General features: G+C 44.8%; 1 protein-coding gene across 1 annotated transcript; it reads left to right on the forward strand.

Moving 5' to 3' along the window:
* Positions 1–6,538: 6,538 nt before the first annotated feature.
* On the forward strand, positions 6,539–10,329 carry LOC139912207 (protein L-Myc-1b-like). The gene is made up of 3 exons (XM_071899941.2): positions 6,539–6,819; positions 7,377–8,014; positions 8,883–10,329. Exons 2-3 carry the CDS (start codon positions 7,471–7,473, stop codon positions 9,461–9,463), a joined length of 1,125 nt encoding a protein of 374 aa, XP_071756042.1. The 5' UTR covers positions 6,539–6,819; positions 7,377–7,470; the 3' UTR covers positions 9,464–10,329.
* Positions 10,330–21,025: the final 10,696 nt, after the last annotated feature.

Consider the following 21,025-nt stretch of genomic DNA (forward strand, 5'->3'; position numbering starts at 1 on the left):
GTGTGTGTGTCTGTGTGTGTATGTGTGTGTGCGTGCGTGTGCCTGTGTGTATATGTAAACTGGGGACTTCTGAAACAAGATACCACCTGTTCCCCTTCACTAACACCCCGGCGATGCAACATGGAGGCTCACAGTGCAGCATTTTATATAATGACAGTGTCCTGCATAGCTGGAGCAATCTCCTTCTGGGTCGTAGATTGAATGTAGTGAGTGTATGTTAAGTAGGTTAAGTAAGAATACAGTTAGTCAGTGTATTGGACAAAGTTGCATAAACGCTGCCTTGAAAAGAACTGTGTTTGATTTCTTCATCTGTATCCTATTACTTTTTGATCATACAGTACCAGCTTTATCTCCTTGTCACAACGGAGCCTTACTCATACTGTCAGTATCCTGAGCTTGGCATCTCTGATAAGGCTTAAACATCTTTGCTTTTATTGGTAACCTTTATGCAAAACTTTTCCCTGTGACTTGTGTCTGGCCTCTTATTCAAAAAGGATTAATGGGCAAACTGTCGTAGCTGAGGGCACACATGGTTTCAGTTGTGAAAGCCAAACATACACAAAAACACACCCTTCCCACTATTTGAATACAGAAAACACACACACACACACACTTGATCCCCTCCTGTCAGACACACACAGCAGAAAAAGCCGTGCCCCTCCTCCTCCACTGTCATTACCACTTTCCTGGACCCCCCTTCCCCCCTCCCCTCTCCCTACATAATTTGACCTGATGTGTCCTTCGCTCTGCTTTTGACCTCCATATCAGCTGGTTGTCTGAAATAGCAGCGCTTCATCCTAGTGAGGGGCCGCCGAGACAGGAGGCCGGCCAGGCAGCGCTGGTCACATAATCACATAGTGTTTAATGTAATGCCTCCTATTGTGCTGAGACACCATGCTCCGCTGGGCATACTGTTTCCATTCGACCCTGCAGGAGGAGTCTGCTTTACGCACATGGGTCAGTGTGTGCAGCATGGCGGGTGAAGCTGACAGCCGGATCTCATGAGTCACTGAGTCACACATCTTCTGTTGGCAAACATTCATAAGCCTGGCTGTGGGAATCCAGAAATGGCGTGAGATCATGCATGTCCTACTTTTAAGTTCATGAGTTGTTCGTAAACCCACGGATGGAAACTCCCTTCCAGTGAGTTTTAGAGATGTGCAGCGACCAAATCACACCCGACTCTAATTAGTGAGGTGAGGTCGCTGCCTTTGGATTCATATCATATCCTGGCCATAACATCAAATCCATTATAGCTCAGCAGACAGATGCTTTAAGGTCTTCAGAGGCTATAACTAACCTTTCAGAGAAACGCTGATCTCACATTACTGAATATGACCTCGGGACCATCTCAGTCATTATCTGACAGGCCGAGCTGATCCCAGATAAGCCTCGTTCTCTGAGACTTTTAATAAAATATGGGCTCTTTCTTGCTAGAGTACTGTGGGGCTAAAGTTAGGGCTAATTATATCCCTCTGTGGTTTCCCCCCTTTACTGTATACTGACCCAGCTAGAGTGGTGGAAACAAAGGACACATGGTGGTGGCACAGGGAACTCAGCTGGTCTTATGACACACAGCAACCTAAGGCATCTTAGACACACACACACACACACACACCCTGTTGAGTTAGATTAATTTCCTAAACTCTAACTGTGACCTTCATCCTCATCAATGCTGTATGTACACTAGAAATAAACTTTTTTTCTCCTTATAAGTGACCACTTAGCTTTTTCTATTTTTGTTGGGATACTTGGATCGTGTCAGATGGTAAAAACGTTACACACACATGCACAATGCTCTATCATTTATAAATTAATGGCGGTTTCAATATATAGCTGAAACTGACTGAGGTAAAAACGAATTAACCCCAACCTTTTCACACAGCTTCACTATTATAGTAGAAAACTTTTACTGAGGAAAATGGTGTCATGGCGCCATCTCCTGGACATTAATGTAATATTCAAAAATATTACACTGTAAAATATAAAACAAAATGTATCCTCAAAAATTGAAAGACATTTCTCTGTAATTTGAAGTAACAGCTCATTTGTTGTAAGTCTTATGTGTGTTTCACTGCATTTTTGATTAGATGTTACTTTACTGTCTGGTCCACTGTATTTATTATAATGTGTTTTATATTATGTGTAGCCTATTATAATGTCTAAACAACATGAGCTTGGAATTATAAATATCTATCTGGGTAGAGTGCAGTTCATAGATAATGAGCATCAAAGATTTGACATCCCAGATGCAAAACTGTTATTTCAACGTTCTTTTTCCTAAAATAACATATAGTAACATTCCACAATCATGAATATGTGAATACCTCAAATTTTATATATATATATATATATATATATATAAAGTCACATAGAGCCTTATATTTCCAAGCTCACCAAAACTCTTTAATACATTTGTATTACTGGGTGAATAAAGTGATTCTGGTTCTTGCTTCCCTAAAACATCTTTCCTTCTCACACCCAACAGTTGCTTACATGAAGCCGACACCAGGTGGCAGCCAAACTCAATCCATATTGTTACAAGGAAGCGGCACTCTTCATCCTGGCACTGAATAGTTGCACACTCTGTCCAAGGGCTTGTCTCTTTGTGATATGTTACAATCATGTTAAATACTTCACATAAGTGCTCAGTACTTTTACACTTACATACATGTTGTTTTCAGCTTGCTGTAAGTTGCACTATAGTAGACTAGTGTTGTTCGGTTGAACAAAATACATATAGAATGGTAATTGTAATTTACCATTAATGAACTTTGTACTAATAGAACTACCCAGTATATTTATGGCATGAGCTCCTCCTCAATGAATTATAAATTCAGACATATATTTGTTATTGGAGTATTAACTTAAGTCAATAACCTGTACACATATACTGTATATAATAATACATCATTATGTTTATTTGTACTGCACTTTTCAAAACACAGTTACAAAGCGCTTTAAAAAGGAATAAATAAAAACACATATGATAAAATCAACAGTAAAAGCCTGACGCAATGTAAGCAAGGCAATTATAGACCATGGATATGCATCTATTATGTCACAGCGGTAATGTTTACACGCTGCTGATCACAATCTCACTGTGTTTCGAGGGCCGTGTCAGAATATGGCGTTTTACATCCCTGGGGAGCAATAACACTTTTCTGTGAGTGTGGGTTTTTTTTTCTTTCCTTTCTCATCTGCTCCCATCAGCTTTTCTCTGAGCATAGGGTGACAGGGCTCATTTCAATCTGTTTCAGGTTTTTTTTCTTTAGATGGGAGGACAAGGTCAGAGGTCGGGGGTTCCTGTGTCATGGAGGTCATGGGGAGAGGGAGGGGAACCCCTACTATCTTACATGGGGACAATTCCAGGGACAGTCCCCGAAAAACCTCCAAATTCCTCCAGTGCATTTTGTCCCATAGTCCCTCAGCGACAGAGTGGGTGTTAATGTGCCCTGCATGAGTTCTCCCAAAAGGTGGATCCCAACCCCACCCCCACCGCCACCCCCCACCCCTCCTCCCCTCACCAGTGTCTTTCTCCTCCTCACACATATGCTACTCTAAACAATGCGGGACAATGGCGGATACTTGAAGTTAAGCTGGAGATGACTTGGGGAGCCGGCTATTGTTGGTGTTAAGCATTGTTACCCCCAACAATGTCCCTGCTGAGGAAAAGATTTCCAAGTTTTCATTCCTGGTGAAGGAATAGGACAGAGGAGGAGAAGCAGGGCCCTCATCTGAATTTTATGGGGCCAAAGGTTTTGTTTTTCTTCTTATTGGCGGGGATGAAGTATTCCTGACATCGCAGATTGGGGGGTCGTCCACTTCACAATATGGGACGTGAAGTTACAGGACCTATGGCCTGTGAGGTGGTGTGAAATCAGACATTGCTTTGTGGGTGAAAGAACTCCTAAATCTCCCTTCTAAACTTTCAAGAAGCTGCATCCCTCTCTTTATTTTTTCAGTTTCATAAGACAAATATCACACAACTGAGATCACAAAGTTGTGCATACTCTAGTCCCAACACTGAGTTCACACTTACAGTTGCAACTTAATATAGACAATGGGTTCTAGCTGTTATATTTGTGGACTGGTTGACTAACTGTGGAGAATGATGAGTGTTACTGCAAAAGAACTTGGATTATCATGATGATTGAAATAAAAACATATCTATGTTGAACTGATTTGGATTGAACTGGATTGATTATTGTACTGCCAGGCGGTTCAGTATTAGCACTATCAGAAACCCACACTATGACCGAACCGGAGAGGCCTTCCAAGCAGGGACGCCACTCTCAAGCCATACGTGTGTTTTACCTCAGGCCCATCTCTGACAACAGATGTCCATCGCTAATCAGTGTCATTAACTTGGCCGGAATATGGCCGGGGCTACTGGGGGCTTTGTCTCGGCCACTGAGATGCTTAATTAAGGCGAAGACCGGCACGCTACGATCCAGTCTGATCAATAGAGCTGCTTGGAGGGAGGTGGAGGAGAGAAGCGGACAGCGGTGTGTGACGGTGACCTTGTCTCGTCTTGCCTCTTCTTGTCAGGAGACGTTGACGAACTTTGACCCTTCGCTAGCCAGAGGCCAGCGAGCACAAAGCGTTCGTTTTCACAGAATCCATTCTGACCGCACTCCAGACCAGACAATAAATGCTGGAATTAGTTTATGTCTCCACTTAATCATTGCCTGACTCAATATGGTTATGCCATGTTTTGTGTTCAAATGGTTTTAGCTGCTATGCTGAATGTTCGAGGTCAATGAGTGCAGATGAGTTTCACAGGGGTTTGTCTGTTCCACAATGCCTCTCAGGTTGCCTGTAAACATCCTTTTAAAACTAAATACAGTAATGTTTATTTCAGACATTATCTTGTTTGATGAGGAGGCTTCCTCACTGAGAAGATCACTAACTTCACTGTGGACATTTCAGCTCTAAATTCTATTGTTTGTGTACTCTTTGTGCTCCTTTGTGTTAAAACACATGCCATTCAAAGACGCACTGCACCCTCCCCCCTTCACTGTGAAAATGCTTTGCTCTCAAGTATCTTCCCTGATTACACCTCATAACCATATACCTTGTTCTGAGTCACATTGGTGAATATGCAAATGAAGGGCTATCTGTGCCTCATTCTTATCTTTTGTAATGCAAATTAAGAGATCAGCAATAGTGCTACCAAATCAACAACTTTTCAACATTATACACTGATGCACCTTCAGGAAATTACTGCACAGCTGCGTTGTCTGCCTTTCTAAGTGATTTGGAAATATTTGCGTTTCAGCTGTTTCTTAATGATCAAATGCTTCACAGACATAAAAAATGATCAGTGAGGGTCAGGAGTTCATCCGGATGCTCTCAGACAACACTCCTTTTTCAACCTGTCAACAGACAGAAACTGCCAGAATCAACAGAAACAGAAACAAGCCATCTTTCAGACCAAATGAAAAGACAGAAACATTGTTGGGTGGGTTTTGAAATTGTTGAAACCTTCAGTTCATTAGTCACACTGATTAATCGTGTACAATTCAGACACACACTTTTGTTCATATGCGCTGTGCGTTTTAACAGACCAAGCGAGGCTCCTGATGCCCCCTAGTTATGTCACACTAACAGATGGGATTAATGGAAAAGAGGATCAGCTAAAACCAGTGTTTGGTGTCAAGGTTAAGACATCATTGTGCAATCTTGAAACAATGGGAGACACACAGACATCTGTCTTGAGTGGAAACAGCCACAGTGTCTGAACAGAACTACTATGTGGAATATCTTGACTGAATATAATAATGGCATAATTAAATATTAATTGAGTAATATGTGGGATATCATGTTAATCATGCTGGAACGAAGAAGTCAATTGGACTTCTCCATGTACATAGAGAGCAATATTCACTTAGGGACTGGATGGAATTGAATCCTTTCAGTTGAAAGGAAATTATTGATCCATAGCAGAGGCTTCATCATGACAGAATTGGATGAGTCTGAGTCTTGGGACAAACTGAGTTACATTGTTAGCCCTAGAATTTTACTCCTGAGAGATTTCTTTTAAAAAATAAAAATCCTAGTGGTTAGAAAGATTTTAGGTCCCGTCAGCAAGCATCCACACTGCTGAAGTGTCTTTGAGCAAGACACTAAATCCCCACCAGCTCCAGGGACACTGTGAATTTGAATGATGAATTAATTAATTTCCTTACTACTACTACCACTACTACTACGGTTGTACTAGTAGTAGTAGGAGTACTATGAATAATAATATGGATAATTTTATAATCATAATCATCATTATCCTATTATCATTATCATTATTATTATTACTATTATTATTATATGAGGAGGTTCTCTTACTGAGAAAATTACTAACTAACCCTACTAACCCTAATAATAATATTTTCAGTCATGACCATAAATGGCTCTGAGGCTGGGCGTGGCCGAGCACCTTCCCCCGCCTTTTATGCAAATGAAAGGGCTTACCCGGATCTACCGCTGCAGATATTTCCGAGGCTCCTCCCTGCACTTTATCACCTTATAACAGGATATCTCACTGGCGCGAAAAACGCACTGTGTGGCTTTCTATTACAGATTGCGGGGCGGACCTATTGCCTGTTGTTTGAGCCCTGGCGGCGCTTTTGCTGGATTGAAGAAGTAGACTCACTGCGTCGAAATCCAACATCTCTCTCTCCCAAGTGACGCCCTCATCTCCAGCTCCAACTCGGGACAGCTTTATCCGTTTCCTCTCATCTCACACTGTGGAGTTTGCTCTTACACGGAGGGATTTTCCATGCCCTGAGTTGCGCATTGGGATTGTGTGGAGAGTCGGACCCGGTGAGTAGTTTTATTCTGGCGATCTATCAAAGTTTCAAAGGAGGAAATAGGGGCCAGTCTAGCCGACTAACAGCCGTGCCCATTTGTACAACGTGAATGCGAAGCAGTGCACTTTTGTCTCTACCCGGCTCAGATGTCTGCTCTTTGCGATGCATGTGGAACAAAGCACAGCCTACATTTCAGGACATATAGCCGAATGTTACTTTTACGCCGGATAGGCTACTCCTATAAAACTACGTCTGAAAATACCCCATGAAACGTTTCCCTTTACATAAAGAACTTGTATTGCAATAAAACTGTAGCCCATATATAACTAGATTATGTAATAACCTTGTGTGCCTGGACAGTTTGAGTCCATCAGTGCACAGCGAGCATCCGCAAGATGCAATCAATTATTAATGTGGTCCCATTTGTAGAAAGTAGGCTATTAGAGGGATGTGATATCCTAATAGCCCATTAGGTGGATATTTGAAATATGATCATATGTCTGCTGGAAAGTGACGTTAAATGCTTTCAAAAAGATCATGTTTGCTAATTACTGCAATTTGTCCCTTCAGCTTGTGTGAGGACCCTTCTGCTGAGGCTATTGGTGTCATTCTGCTCCTTTATCAATTCTTGGAATAAACACTAGAGGATCATATTAGCAGGAAGATGGAGTTCGACTGTTATCAGCACTATTTTTTCGACGACTTCGACACGGAGGAAGATTTCTACAAGTCAACCGCACCAAGCGAGGACATTTGGAAAAAGTTCGAGCTGCTACCCACCCCTCCCATGTCTCCCACCCGGACACTGAGCGGTGCCGCCGTGCACCTTTCCCCGGGAGACAAGCTCAGCTGGCTGTCCAAGGTCCTCGGTCAGGACGAGGAGTGCGAGGGTCAGTTCATTAACGACACTGAGGAGCTGTTTGGCAACCTCAGCTCCATCATCATCCAGGACTGCATGTGGAGTAGTTTCTCTGCCAGCAAGCAGCTGGAGAAGGTCAATGGGAGACTGTCAACTGCAGCCCAGACCGGTGTCTCTCCGGTGGCCCAGATCTCCGTGAGACCGAGCAAAGCGCAGTGCGTCTCACCCGGTGCACCACTGGCCACCTCGGCGACAGACTGCGTCGACCCCGCGGCTGTTCTCACCATCCCGGCCAACAGCTGCAGGAAGCCGGCGTCGTCTGGCTCCGAGTCTCGCTCCGATTCCTCTGGTAAGGAAGCGACCATGCTCTAAATTACCCCACCCTGCCCCTGCCTCGGGATTATATTGCCCTCTAACAATGCGTAATTTGGAGAGCTGCGCTGCAAAGCGCAACCTTTTTTTTCTGAGTCCAAAGTATGGTGTTGCATAACTGGTCTGGTCTCTGGTGCAGAGGGGTTATCATGTGCAATGCAGTCATTTGTGCTAGAATTGTATCCTCATTTTGCTAGTATACCTGGCCACATGCTTGTTCTGAATGCTTTGCTACTACCGGCATTCTTTCAAAAACCGCGCCCCCATCGGTTTTGCTTGAGTTTCCCCTCTTACAATATCTTCCACTGGCTTTGCATTACAATTAGAGTGCGGTAGAGGGGCGGGGTGATGGGAGTCCTGATGATTTATTACTTTTACACACACAGCGGCAGACCGTGAGAGAAACTCTTTCAGACTTCCCAAATTAGGGAGAGCCTGCTGCCCGCAGATCTCCTCATTTAAATTGTTGATGAATATGCTCAGTGCTCACTCACAAAAGCCTGAATTCCTGCAAGCATTGACATGGATGACCACTGCTGTTCTGTTAACACCTCAGCCTCTGCTCTGCCCTCCTCAGGCTGAGGAATGTTCATTTGCATACTTGACTGTGGAATGCAAGATACCCAATTTCAGTCAAATTTAGATTTTTCTTGACACAGTGACACTTAAGTGTTTGCTCTTTCTTAATGTACCTGCATGTGAACCTTAAAGCTTTTGGTCTTGTATGAAGCATTATGTAAAAGAAGCCACTGAGACTCAACCATACTTGCCATCTGTGCAACTGGGGAAACCTTTTGCTATGTGTATTGATGGGTGTACGGTTGTCTTTCTCTGTGTCATCACAGATGATGAGGAGGAAATCGACGTGGTCACAGTGGAGAGCAAGCAGAATCGGGCGCGGCTGGTGAGCGGCCGAAAGCCGGTGACCATCACGGTCCGCGCCGACCCCTGCCCCAAACGCTTCCACATGTCTGTCCACCGGCAACAGCACAACTACGCCGCCCGCTCCCCGGACAGCGAGCCAGAACCCGAGGATGAGGACGATGAAGAGGATGAACACGAGGAAGAACCTCAGAGCAAGCGTACCTGCCCGGACTCCTCCGGGCGCGTCTCCCAGTCCTCCTCTTCCTCCTCCTCAGACACTCCCCAGAGCTCCGACACAGAGGACACTGACCGCAGGCGGAACCACAACTTCCTGGAGAGGAAGAGGAGGAATGACCTGCGCTCCCGCTTCCTGGCGCTGCGGGACGAGATCCCTGGTCTGGTGGAGTCGGCCAAGACTCCGAAAGTGGCCATCCTGACCCAGGCGACAGAGTACCTCGTGCAGCTGCACACCAGGGAGAAGCAGCAGATCCAGGAGAGGAAACGCCTCAAAGCCCGACAGCAGCAACTTCTCCGCCGGCTAGCCGACCTGAAACGCTCTTGAGACCCAAACAAGTGTGGTTCCAGAATAAACTGCCTCATTCATAGTCAAAGACTTAAATCTCAAGTTACCTGTCACTTTTGAAAAGCTATGGACTTTATATGATAACATGCCTCATGTAAAGAGCAATGGATTTCATTTTGAATCAATGCCTCATTCATATTGCTATGGGCTTCCTATGAGTTGACTCTTTGCTGGCCTGTGAACCCATTCTGGGGGAGGCTGGAAGTTAGAGCTCTGTGTGCTGTATTTCGTGTTTTCTCTTTGCACAGTTTTTTTTTAAAAGTTGGTAATGGAATAGACACATATAGCTATGACCAAGGTGTTTCCTGGTATGTTTTGATGGGCGATGAAAGAACCTGTTTTCAAAAATGTCTTCTTAATAGTTTACGAGTGTGGTAGTGAATATCTATGTAGCCTACAGGATGAACACGTGAAACTTGGTTTTATCAATGAAATGTCTTGGCATTTCGTCATTGCACACTTGCATTGGAGTAAAAGTGTAAAGGCCTTGCTGTGTATATAAGAATGAGTGAGTCATCCCTTGTTAATGTTTTTCATGACTGATTGTTTTGTTGTACAAATTGTTCTGTAAATAATAGCTTATTACTCCTGGTGAAGGAGTCAAAATCAAAGCTTGTCATTGAACTTTGCTCTTCTGTATAAAAAGCCACCAGGCACCGAGGAGCCTCTATTTTGTTAAGAAAATATAAAAATGGGTAAAAAAAATATAAAAAAGATAAAGTAGCACTACTGTACTTTATATTCACACGTCACTTTGTGATGATATTTTCAATGCTTTTCTCCTTGGTTTGATTTTGATGCATGCTCACATTGCCAGCAACATTAAATTTTGATACCATATTTGCATACAATCCTGGCGTTGTGTATCTTTGTTTTTTACCTAAATGAAGAGAAGAATTATTAACAATGCAACACACAGTTAATAAGTCACAACTTGCTGTATTCCTCCACCATATAGTGTCAGCTTTATAAAAGATTTCTCAGGGATATAACTATTCATCTGTCTCAGAACATTTTGACCTTGCCATCAAAATTATTTGTACTCGCCTCAAAATCATGAGCACAATTTCTATCTGTTTCTATGGTAACTTGGGGAAAACTCACATGGTGATGCAACCTCTGATTTAAATGTCAGTGGTTGAAGTATCAGATGGCACTGGTTTATCATGCCTCACACTGATAGTGTGAATAAGATCTTTTGGAACATATGCTGACTTGGTAGTGCTTCTCAAGAGACGCGAGCTACTATCACATGCATCAACTGAAAATGAGGGCAGGTCATAAAAATAAGCCAATTGGTTTATTTCTCTCTGTGTCATTCTTCAGCAGGCAGTGTGTAAAATAAGTACATCTTGTGCGCTTACAGTAGGTGTACAGTAGGTTAGAGTGAGCTTGTCCTTGAGACTTGCCCTTGAAGTGTGTGTGATACCTCTGAGGATCCTCCCCTCTGCAGTGGCTGCTGCATGCTGGGCACCTGATGTGCTCTGAACTAGGTTACACTGACACACACACACACACACACACACACACACACACCACACAATCGGTATCTTTAGAACAGTCCCCTGGGTTCGGAGAGAGGGGTTGTGTGAACTGCTGCTTTGAGCTGAGTTCAGTACAGCGCTATCAGGACAGGTATGCAGTCAGTGAGTATCACTGCTTCACACTACATGCCTCATATAAAGTGGCTGTAAAAAAGGTCTTCGCTGAATTGCATGTAAAAGTGAAAATCTGTCAATGATTTTTACATCATTGGACCAACTTGGTCTTAAATACAGACCCATTTGTCCCTGTTCACTTTACTGCTGGTCTGTGTTTGTCCCCCCTGGGCTTGTATTTGTTTTGTGATGTACCTGCTACCGACCTGGATCTTTGTTCTGTAATCTATAGCTTTGTGGTCCATGTAATGTAATTGGTGGGTGTTGCGTGGCCAGTCAGTCCCCCTTACACACAGCTGGTCTTGCTGTTGTCCCCCTGAGAGCCATTCGCGCGACGAGAGGGCACTTAGCAAGCCATCTCGAGGCTAGTTAGCACCCTGCCGCCATTGGTGTAGCGATGAGTTCTAGCAAAGAGCGACTGGATTGAGTTTTATTTGGGATAGCCCAACTGTAAGGCTCATAAGCAGATGCTCTGGGGCCAGTTTAAACTGTCTTCCAGGAATGTTCTGAGAGAAACTCCTGGTGATGCAGAGTAGGGGTTTCTGGCACAACTTCACCTACTTCCAAGGTGCATGGAGAAGGGAAAAAGGTCTAAAAAGGTCAAAACTCCAGCAACACTTGTAGTATATAGAACAACTTTATTGTTAGACCAATGCTTTTCGGCTTGTGGCCTTCATCAGGGTCATCCAAGGCCACAAGCCGAAACGCGTTGGTCTAACAATAAAGTTGTTCTATATACTACAAGTGTTGCTGGAGTTTTGACCTTTTTAGAAACTCCTGGTGATGAAAGCTAAGTGGGAGAGCATTTGACTGCAGATTAAGAGTTCCCTGTTTCAGTTCCGGTCTCCTCCCTCATTCATAACCCTATGGTGGGCAACGCACTGACACTGCCATATTTATGAGTTTCATTCCTACTGTGGTCACCTTTACCAACATGCACAGTATATACTCACACTGGCTTTGCACCACTATGAGTTCAGTCCTGGAGCAAGGCATTGAGCCCCAATCTGCTCCCTCAGTGGACATTACTCTGGATAAAAGTGAACTAAATGCAATATGTAGGCCTAGATGTACAATGCAACGTACATCATTTGCAATAATTTCTCATATAAATCAGTGAGTAATGTTATGCGTATTGATGACCTCAACGACCAGTCTCAGCAAGCCTAGCTGACTAAGACATGAGCTCCAGTCATTTGAAAAATAAACTGAAACAACAATTTCATTCAAGACCAGCCTGATAGACTAGCCAGGCACACCCTGAACTGCAACCGTCCCACACCTCACAGGCCTTTGTTACGGCTGGGACTGGTTGGTGTTTCACCTGCCTGTATTCACTCTTGCGTGGGCCCCATTTCAGCCCTAAGGGCACCATTTTCTGGCACAGTAGAGTAATTCCCTTACAAAATCTGCTTTTGGTCTCAGGAGGCTCAGTTAATGGAATTGAATGAATCACAAACAATAGAAGGGTAGATGATAGAAACCTTTTGCATGAATCTATTCAACATAACAATATTAATTTTGGTGCATTCTATGACATGATCTCTATAATATTTCTGCAACACTGAATGCTCCAAGGCCTACATTTTCCCCTGGTAAACTGAGCGCAGTGCATCCAACATATCAGGTAATACAGGCTTGACTGAGACTCATGATAAAGTCTAGTGACAGTAAACTGCAAGATAGCTCCTGAGATTGCCATCAGCTGCAGCTGGTGTGGTGACATGACAGTTCCTATACTATATCAGGAAGTGAAAGCACAATACAATCAGATATTAGGCCTTGGATCAGATAGGAGCAGCAACCTGCCTGACATATTTCCTGTAACCTACCAACCACTGAATTCATCTGAAGTAATCAACTTAATACTAGAGGTTCAATGACTTTCTCTAAGAGGTGTACGGTTAGCATTGTTGCTGCTTGCTAAATTGGCATCAGGACATTGCAACCATCCACCACAAATATGCAAAGTATTCAATCCACAGTTTGGTTATGGAGACGCAAATGAGAATATTGCTGCTGTCGGGTGAAAAGTTTGTATCTCCAAAATGCCAACCTTTCAGGAACTGAAAGGGAAGTGAACAGCCCTATTTTCAGCTTGACCACCATACAGGTTTGAGTTTATCCAGTGAGGTTTTGAAAAGAGAAGAGCATCATTGTTCAATTGAAGTTAAAACATGAACTTCAAAATTGGAGTTATCAGGTTTTCACATGTCAATAGTGATATGGTATAACGTAAGTGGCTAACTGCATGTGTGCTAATACTGACCATGACCTGGGAACTTACTCAGGGGTTAAGTGTACCCTCTGGTGCTCCCTATTTCTGAAAATGGGATCTTTTCCTGAAGGAAACGATGAGGTAAGAGGATCTCTTTGTCCTGTGGGCTGCTCTTTTCTGTTAGAGGCCCCTGACGGTTAAACTCCACAGACTCGCCTGACCAGATTTTCTGCTCCCCGGCTCACACCACGCCCACACGGACCAACCTCTGAAACTGCATGTGCGATCACTTTCACACACATGTTGGGAATGTGGGTGGCTGGTGTCTGCCGTTAGACCCATGTGTGTTTCATTCTCTCACATCTGCGCGCTGCATTTATTTTCCATGATAAAGTAGGGCCTTTTTAGTCCCAAACTGCTGCAACATGTTGCTCTCCCCTATATGTATCCGGTGTGCATAAGTGGAGATCCGTGCATAGCTGTGTCATCAAGCTCTGTATATTCCCAGGGTGCGAGAAAGCATGTGAGAGCTATACTGGTGGCCAGACAGAAGTGTGTGATGTGTGTGATCAGGGTGGGGCTGTGGAGAATTGATGATTCGGCTGGGTGGAGTTATAGAGGGCAGCCCCTCTCTGATTTATATATCCTCCTCACACACTCTCTCCTTCCGTCTCCCTTCATAAGTATTTTCCATCACTGCACTCAGCAGTCTTTTCTTGCCTCTCTGTGCATACACAGTGATATACATCTCCTCGCTGTGACACTATGAGCCACACAGTGGAGTTGACATTGTAGTAAAAAGACCCCTATAGCTCACTTTAACCTAGATACAATAGGGAATGCATCTGTTGGCTGCCTGGGAAATTCTTCGATTGAATAACTTGCTAACATGATTGATGGGTTAATTGAGTTAAATTGTGTTTAACAGGGAGAACAGAGCTGCGTAACTGGGTGTAGACGGTGAGATCAGAGAGTAGAGGCCCCTGCAAGGCTACGCATGTACAGTACATCTGCTCTTTTGTCCAAGGGTCAAGAGTGTAATTCCAGCTCAGAGGGAATCCGGCGTTGACACCCTCAGAACAGCCAGATTAATGTGTTCAGGTGTGTTAGCCTCCCTCATGCACTGTATTACATTTTTTTGGGGGGCATTTTACTGTCACTCTTATCCTGATTGAATTCGAAGAACACCAAATCACAAGCAGCCAGTAGTAGATTGAGGAATGCAATAGTCAGAGATATTCCTGTGACCAAAGAATGACCTAGTATAATCCAGCCTATTTATGTGTGTCCAATGTGCATTTGATTTACCTCAACCACATACCGCATCGCCCTAGCATGACTCAACCTCCGAACATCACGGCAACAAACAAGCAGATGAGCGCGTCTTATCTCTGATCTTACTCATCACTCTGGCATTTCTTGCTAATAAACTGCCGACGAGATGATCAAATGAAAGCTAGAAAAGCCGGTGTGATAATTGCAACATATCTCAACCACAGCTCAGTCTCATAATTGAGCAACGTATGAACAAGTGCATCTCTGTTCTTGGAAAGAGAGAGGGCAAACTTTCGCAACTGGACCATCCCTAGCTGTCGCTGTGATGAATCTCTTACCTCTGCACTTTTTTTTTTTTCCCAAGCGCAGAAACATTGAGCAATATTTCCGCCATGTTAACTGGTTGTGCTCTGACTGGCCTGGTTTGTATGGCGTGTATACATTGCGTGTTTACATAGTGAGGCAGAAGAGGAAACGGACCACAAACACACTGCACTGGTTTGTGATTCTAAGAGCATGGTTGAACTGGCTGCTTATCTCTGACCTACATGCGGCTGACATGAGGATGAATATAGCACGTATAATATAGGTTGAACAGAGACAGGCTTATCTTATGATAAGCTTATGATCTCCTGTTTAAGGGATGAGAATGAGCTGTAGTAGAATTGAATAATCTCCCATTAGGAGACTTCATTCAGGTTGAGCGTTGTGCGAACAGATTCCTTTTTGGTGGCTACACGTCCCGTCGGAGGGAATTGTAGTGAGCTGGAGAGAGGAGAAGTGAACTCACTGTGATCCTCTTCTTACTCAATGCTCTTCAACACACACCCTTCCCCTTATTCTATTTTCAAGCGCCTGACGGTCAAGGAAGGAGGGGAGAACACAAGCGGGAAGACATGCACGCACAAACACTCGCAGAAACTTTCCCTGATTGCAGTCCTCCATCTCTCTGCCCACTGACCCACATTCCATCCCGGTTGTGTCACTGGAACTCAGCCGGGCCTGTGGCAGCTACTGTCCATCTGATCCTAATGAGGCCATGGGCCTACAGTCACACACACACACACACACACACACACACACACACAAATGCACATACGCATGCTGGGATAGCAAACACATTCTTTTACTCACTGTCTTCCTGTCTCTCTGTGTCTTTCCTACTATTTTCTCGTTTCCCTGTTTTTCCTATTATCTCTCTCTTCATTTCTACATCCCCTCTTCCCTGAACCCAGTCCCCCTTAGAAACGGTCTGCTGGCTCTTGCCCTTCCCTCAGGTACTTATCTCTGCCATTTGCTGATGTAGGTCAGTCTCCTCAGCTCAGTCTCTCTCTCTCTCTCTCTCTCTCTCTCTGTCTCTCTCTCTCTGTCTGTCTCTCTCCCTCCCCATCCTAAGGCCAGTGTTACATAACAGCGATGATTCAGTTGGAACACGCTGTATATGTTCCTCTCTCCGTCTACATCTGGCCCCGGCTGACTTGTGTCATACCAGTGTTTTGCTTTAAAGCTCAGCCAATCCACCACATTGTTCTGCCATAAAACAAAATAAACACATGAAGCCTCACCAGTTCCTGTGCACCTGTTGTGCAACACAAACATTTACAAGATATTTGTTATGTTTTGTCTTGAGTCATCCCTTTCCACACTTTCAACGAACACCTCCATTACACCAGGCCTACTTGACAGACAGCTATTCTGTCCATTATGGGTTAGTAGGATCTGAGACGAATTTGGGCGAGTTAGCGTGGGGCCAGGCGGCCATGTCGTGTCGGTGGAGCAGGCCTTTCAGCTCGCCTGTCTAATCTGGAGCTAATCCTAATCCCGTTAGTGTAAACACCGCTGCCATCTGGGCCCAGACACACTACAGCTCTGATTATAATGAACCCATCAAAAGGTCTTCAAGCCATCACAACATGTGAGCTGCTAGTGGCTAGCCCTAAACTCTCTGACCCGAGTTTACAACACAGTCATGCTGAAGACAAACAGTTTAACAGCTGCTGGGTAAACAACTCGCTTTTTTTTTTACCTGACACATAGCCAGCACCAAACATGAGACGAGGTTAAGGAAGGCAATTAAGACAGGCGACTGGCAACAACCCCCCCCCCCCATTTAGTGTTGGGCTCTGTGGAAGTGAGTGCATGAGTAATCCGTTCCTATAGGGTCTTCTACCACTGGAGACGTCAGAGGAGGCTTTAGCTGCAGTGATGTAACCATGGTACTGGTTAATGGATAAGCAGGGCTACAGGAGGAGAGAGGGGGGAAAGGGCCTCAACACTGACAGCTGCTGTGCTACCCTCACCCTGGCAACCCAACACACACACACACACACACACACACACACATACACACACACACAGAACGGGTGAGAGAGTGTGAGATGGTTTGTGCGTGAATATTAACACTCATGGAATCGACGTATCTGAAACATCTGAAGTCTGAAACATGAAAATACTTTTTGTTATGCTTTCAAATGGAGGTAAAGCAATCCGTTCGGAAGTGCCAAACGCAGCGAGTTGTAGTGCCGAGCTTTATATGTTCTCAGAAAAGTTGTTGGAACCTGTTGCTGCTGTTGGAGGCTTCTTTATGCCACTGAGTAGCAGTGTAAGACGCAGCCATTGGTCTCGCTGTGAACTGCCTGCTTTGTCAGTCAGCAGATGTTCCATTGTTCGGCCCGGGGCTCCGCAGTATAAGGTTGCTTCAGTTGAAGTTGGGACACTTGCTGCATCTTTTGAATTTAGTCCCATTGAGGACCCTCGCCACCAACCCCCACCTCCCACTGCCCCCCAAGCTACTCAGAGGGGTATTTACCCCTCCCCCGTCCCAGTCCCCTTTAACCCCCTGCAGACACCATAGTCCCCCCCCCTCTCTCTCTACCCCACACACACACCATAACCCCTCCAGGATCACCACTTTAGTGCTTCTGCTCTTTGTCTCTTCATGAAGCCTTGGTCAGGCCTTCACTAATCACCTCCCCCCCCACCGCCTACCCGACCACCCCCCCCCCCCCCCCCAACACATATCAAAAGCCAATTCATCGACTAATTACCGCAGTGTGTGAGTGCACATGGAGCGTGAATGTGCGTCAATACGCATTTAAATGCTTCCCCGCAAATGCGCGCACACACTCACATACACAGCCCCACACAGTGCGTGTGTGTCTTATCAGATTGTCCGTTATCAGATGGGGAATGTATAGTGTGTAGATGCCTCTGTGCGCTCGGACCAGCCTCTCTTTGTCCTGCCCCAGTGAGCAGCATGGTCACAATTCTCTCTTTTCAGCCCGCGTCTGAATGTGGCTGCTGTTGCCGTCAGGGCCTGAGTGACCACTACTGTGGTGCTTATGTAATAATCAATGCCCTCCTTTCCTCTTCCCCACTATGTGTGTGTGTGTGAGAGAGAGAGAGAACGACGCTGTTATAAGGCCTAGGAAGCACACAGGCAGCACAGACTTCCTGTTTTTGTGTTTTGTGTTGGCCCACTGGAGGCAGGAAGTGCAGGGAACCGCGGCTCTGTTCTCTCGCTCTCTGAGGTTGAATTTCGCCCCTAGAAAGGATGTTGGTTCTAGGTCCGCTGCCACCCACTCACACTAAAGATTTGGGAAGGCTGAATCGAGATCATTGCCTCTTTGAAAGCCAATAACAAGAAATCCAATTATGCCACTTGAGTGCGGTGTGGATGCTATAAAATGTCTGGGACGCCACTTCAGCAAATGACCTTTATAGGAGTCCTTTACCTTGGCAGTGGATGATCGCCAGCTCTTATCTTGACATTGATAAAGCAAGAAAAAGGAAGCCAACACTTGTGTATGATAAAAGGAGGATATACTGTATGTGTGTGTGTGTGTGTTTGTTGTGCGTGTATGCAGGATGAGGAAGGCCAAGCCAAAACCCAGAAAAATCCCAGTAAGAACAAAGAGGCTGGTGGTGGCAGACAAGCCTGGCTGGTCGCTTTGAAGGACTGATTAAGGTTATAATAGTCATCCGCCTTGCTTCTACCCTTCAGGCTGTGTGCTTGTGAGTGTGCGTTGAGCGGGGGTGGGGCCGGGTGGGTGGGGGTGGGTGGGGTGTGTGTGTGGTGGTGGTGGTGGTGGGGAGGGGTGGAGGGGGTTGTCCGGGCTGCTACCCTCTTTGTTCTGGCCCACTCCACTCATGCCTGCTTTTGTCCCCACCCACAGTCTACCACTGAGAGAGCATTATCTCTCTATCCGTCTCGCGCCAAAACAGGGAGGGGGGGTGGGTGTGTGTGTGTGTGTGTGTGTGTTGGGGCCGCTGCTGGTATCTTGCCTTTTCTTCTTCCTTGCTCTCTCTTTCTCTCCCCTTCTTCCTCCCAGCTAGGTACACTATGTCTGGCACGTTTCCAGGGCAACCCAGTGACAGCAGGTAGAGAGTAGGTGTGCAAAAGCTCCTTCAAGTCAATGCAGTCTCTCCCTCTCTTTCTCTCTCTTTCTCTCTCTCTCTCTCTAGCATTTCCCGCCACTCCAGGGTGCATTGGGGGGGGGGGGGGGGGGGGGGGGGAGGAGGAGCTACAGCCGGTATGAAGAAAGGCTGGCTCCTCAGAGCCTCGCGCCAAATGCCGGCGTTATTCAAATCAGCTCAGTGGGTGCGGCCCAACTGTCTCCATGTCCTGTTAACCCCCTCAGAGCTTCAGACTGGCAAGCAGAACACAAAGGCAGAGGCAAACTGCTTCACTTCTCTGGGCTAAGGGCTTCGCCAGATAAGTGGTGAATGTATCACTGATGTTCCACAGATACAGTCTGCACTTCCTACAACAGGCACAAGAAAAATGCTTTCAATAAAAAAAAAATGTTGATGTTAATGTGTTTTTTTTCTTTCAGATTTTTCAATACAAGGGACAAAAGTGTGGCTGAATGATATGCAGTGTTCTTCAGGTGAAGCTTTATATGTATTGTCACATTTTATCATCCTTTCCCTTATGAAATAGAACCATAGTCATCCTATAATAAACTCTGGGAATATTAGGAATATTATAGTGATACCATAGGAAACAGGATCACGATAACTCATTACTGAGTATCACAGACACACTATAAGTCCATTTACAGATGTTATTGGAATATTGCAGTGACTTTTTAAGGGTGATACCTATGCCACACTTTCGAAGTTACAGTATTTAAAGAAGCAGAACACTCAGTTCTCAGATCAACTTCCTCTCTCATACGAGCTCTGCTTCTCTTTCACATCCTCTTTGTTTAAAAGGCCTCGAGGAATGAATGAAGCAGTGAAGTACTCACACCAGGAGGTGAAGGGCTTACTTATCCTCTACTACGCTCTAGTGGCTGTGAGCGTGAAATGCAAGAAACGACTGCTTTAGTTTTCAACCCTACCATATTATTGAGAGACTAAGTAAAAAAAGCAACTTAATTTTCCAGTGTTTTACCAAATGAATCTAAACATTTTGCAGAAATCTACAGGATTCAAGTTTGTTCAATGCTCATTCTTATACATACACCATTATTTGAGCACACTAATGAGTTTGCATGTTTAATATTGAATGATATGGTCGACATATCCACACATGAACACTGAAGAAAGCAGATAGGTTCCATGCATCTGCAGCTGCTCAGATTCCAGACAATAAAAGACACTCAAGCCTACAGCTTGTCCCCAGCCAATCGATGAAAGCTCTCTGCGTCTGGTGCCTGGGGAGCCTGGAGGAGAGGGGTCACAGCATGACACATTATCCTGCTGTTTATATGGCCACGATGGCAAATGGCACTTTGCACTGTTGGTTTCATGTGTGCTGTCTGTAGGAGTACTGGACAGATTGGTTTAATCGACCGCTACTGCTACAGGGATGCGTTGGGGGACAATGTATACAGTCATTTGCGATATGTTTTGTAATGTGATATCATTCTGGTGTGAGTGCATGTCCAGTACAGGGGCTTGATGGAGCAACACTACATGCTGAGAGGGGCGAGTAGTAGGTAGTAACTCCTATTCTGAATGTCGGAGAACCAAATTTAAACAACTGTTTTGGTAGTTTTATTGGTCTGTCATGATGTTTGCAATGTTAACTTTTACTTGCCATTCTCTGCAGTCAAGAGACTGTAAAATGGTAGGATTTGATAACTTTGTAATGCTTACAGGCATAAAAAGATGATGGCAGTAGTGCAGGTAGCTGTATCCAGCATGTGCCCCTGAGGCTGTGTGTCTCTATTATCCTTTTGTTCGTTGGTTGAGTCAATATCTCAATATCTCCCTGCCATAAACCAGTTCTAGATGATAACTGCCTGTTTGTTGTGACAAAAGCCATCCCTGATATCAGCCATAATTCATTTTTGCTGTTCAAAGCAAAACATGCACTTTCATCTTTGTTCCCTGCATCACCTGTCTGTCTTTCTGATTGATACCATATTTGGAGGGCTATAT

Source organism: Centroberyx gerrardi, chromosome 17 (assembly GCF_048128805.1).
Source record: "Centroberyx gerrardi isolate f3 chromosome 17, fCenGer3.hap1.cur.20231027, whole genome shotgun sequence".
Classification (NCBI taxonomy): domain Eukaryota; kingdom Metazoa; phylum Chordata; class Actinopteri; order Beryciformes; family Berycidae; genus Centroberyx; species Centroberyx gerrardi.